Source organism: Poecilia reticulata, linkage group LG12, assembly GCF_000633615.1.
Source record: "Poecilia reticulata strain Guanapo linkage group LG12, Guppy_female_1.0+MT, whole genome shotgun sequence".
NCBI lineage: Eukaryota > Metazoa > Chordata > Actinopteri > Cyprinodontiformes > Poeciliidae > Poecilia > Poecilia reticulata.
The window spans coordinates 21,258,535-21,259,818 of record NC_024342.1 but is presented as its reverse complement, the minus strand read 5'-3'; the positions used below and the strand labels follow the sequence as shown (position 1 = coordinate 21,259,818).

Genomic DNA, 1,284 nt, shown 5'->3' with positions numbered 1-1,284 from the left:
GAGTGAGAGAGTAAGTTGCTCAGCAGGTCGTTGCTAGGTAACCAGAGTGAAAGAGTTGGTAAGTTACTCAGGCCTCGCTGTGCGTTTCTCTGGAGTCCAGAGGACCGATTAATAAGCGATGGCGGACCAGATTTGGCCCCTGGGCCTTGAGTTTGTTACAGAGTTTTGGGTTCTGGATGTTCTGATCCGGTGTTTCTCCTCAGCGTCACCATGGGTCTGCCCCTCAACCCGCCMGCTGACTCGGCGCGCTCCGCCCGCCACGCCCTGTCCCTCATCGCCACCGCCCGCCCGCCGGCCTTCATCACCACCATCGCCCGCGAGGTGAGGCCAGAACCTCCAGGAGCAGCAGGTCCGTTTCGTTGCTGACGTTCTGACTGAGTCCGGTCGGTTTCCYCCAGGTTCACCGGCACAACGCGGCCCAGGCCAACTCCCAGTCCCAGCAGAACATCCACACCACCACGCTGGCCCGGGCCAAGACCGAGATCCTCCGCGTCATCGACATCCTGATCGAGAAGATGCCCGGAGACGTGGTGGACCTGCTGGTCGAGGTGAGCAGAACCAGAGCTCTGGACGCTCTGGGTCCGCTGGGTCTGCTGGTTCTGATGATGGTTCCTCTGGTTCTGCTGGTTCCAGGTGATGGACATCATCATGTACTGCATCGAAGGCTCTCTGGTGAAGAAGAAGGGGCTGCAGGAGTGTTTCCCCGCCATCTGCAAGTGAGTGTATTGATGTGATCAGTCGCCATGAACTGATGGAGTGTCTGACCGCTGGCTGAGGTCAGAGGTCACTTCACACTTGGGTTTGTTGCAGGAAGCAGGTCAATATGTTTGATTGTGTCTGTGAGCATGTGTTGGTTCTGACCTGTGGTGTACTGGGGGTCAGAGGTCATCTGTTTGCTTTCACAAATCACTGCATCMGGCTGTGTGCACCTTTAAAATGTCTTAAATTTGTCATCTAAAKTTAATGCCTTATTGTCTTAAATTAAGGCCTTAAAAATTTTTTAAAGCAGTTGGCCTAAAATACGTCTTGAATTTTGTTGTTGACAATTTAATCTATTGAATCTCCTGTAGTTTTTTTTTTTTTTTACTTGTCTGTCAGCCAAACTTTTGAGACGCCTGCGAACCTAATCACTGTATTCTGTGACCTGAGGGGGTTGCAGCTACCGCTAACTAGCTGCTAATTTACCCTCGCTAGCTAGCTGACTAGCATTTGATATTTATAATCGGGAAAGGGTAATTTTATCACATTTCATCTTTGCCATTGGGTCACTTCTGTTGACACGAC

The 1,284-nt window shown here is 51.4% G+C and overlaps 1 protein-coding gene across 1 annotated transcript in view; it reads left to right on the top strand.

The window, feature by feature from the left end:
* The window catches only part of wdr7 (WD repeat domain 7), an 84,676-nt gene that overhangs the window by 76,768 nt on the left and 6,624 nt on the right, over positions 1 to 1,284 (top strand). Inside the window, exons 23-25 of the mRNA XM_017307727.1 lie at positions 204 to 321; positions 399 to 548; positions 634 to 718. Coding sequence (XP_017163216.1) covers positions 204 to 321; positions 399 to 548; positions 634 to 718 — 353 coding nt within the window. The remainder of the gene's footprint in view (positions 1 to 203; positions 322 to 398; positions 549 to 633; positions 719 to 1,284) is intronic.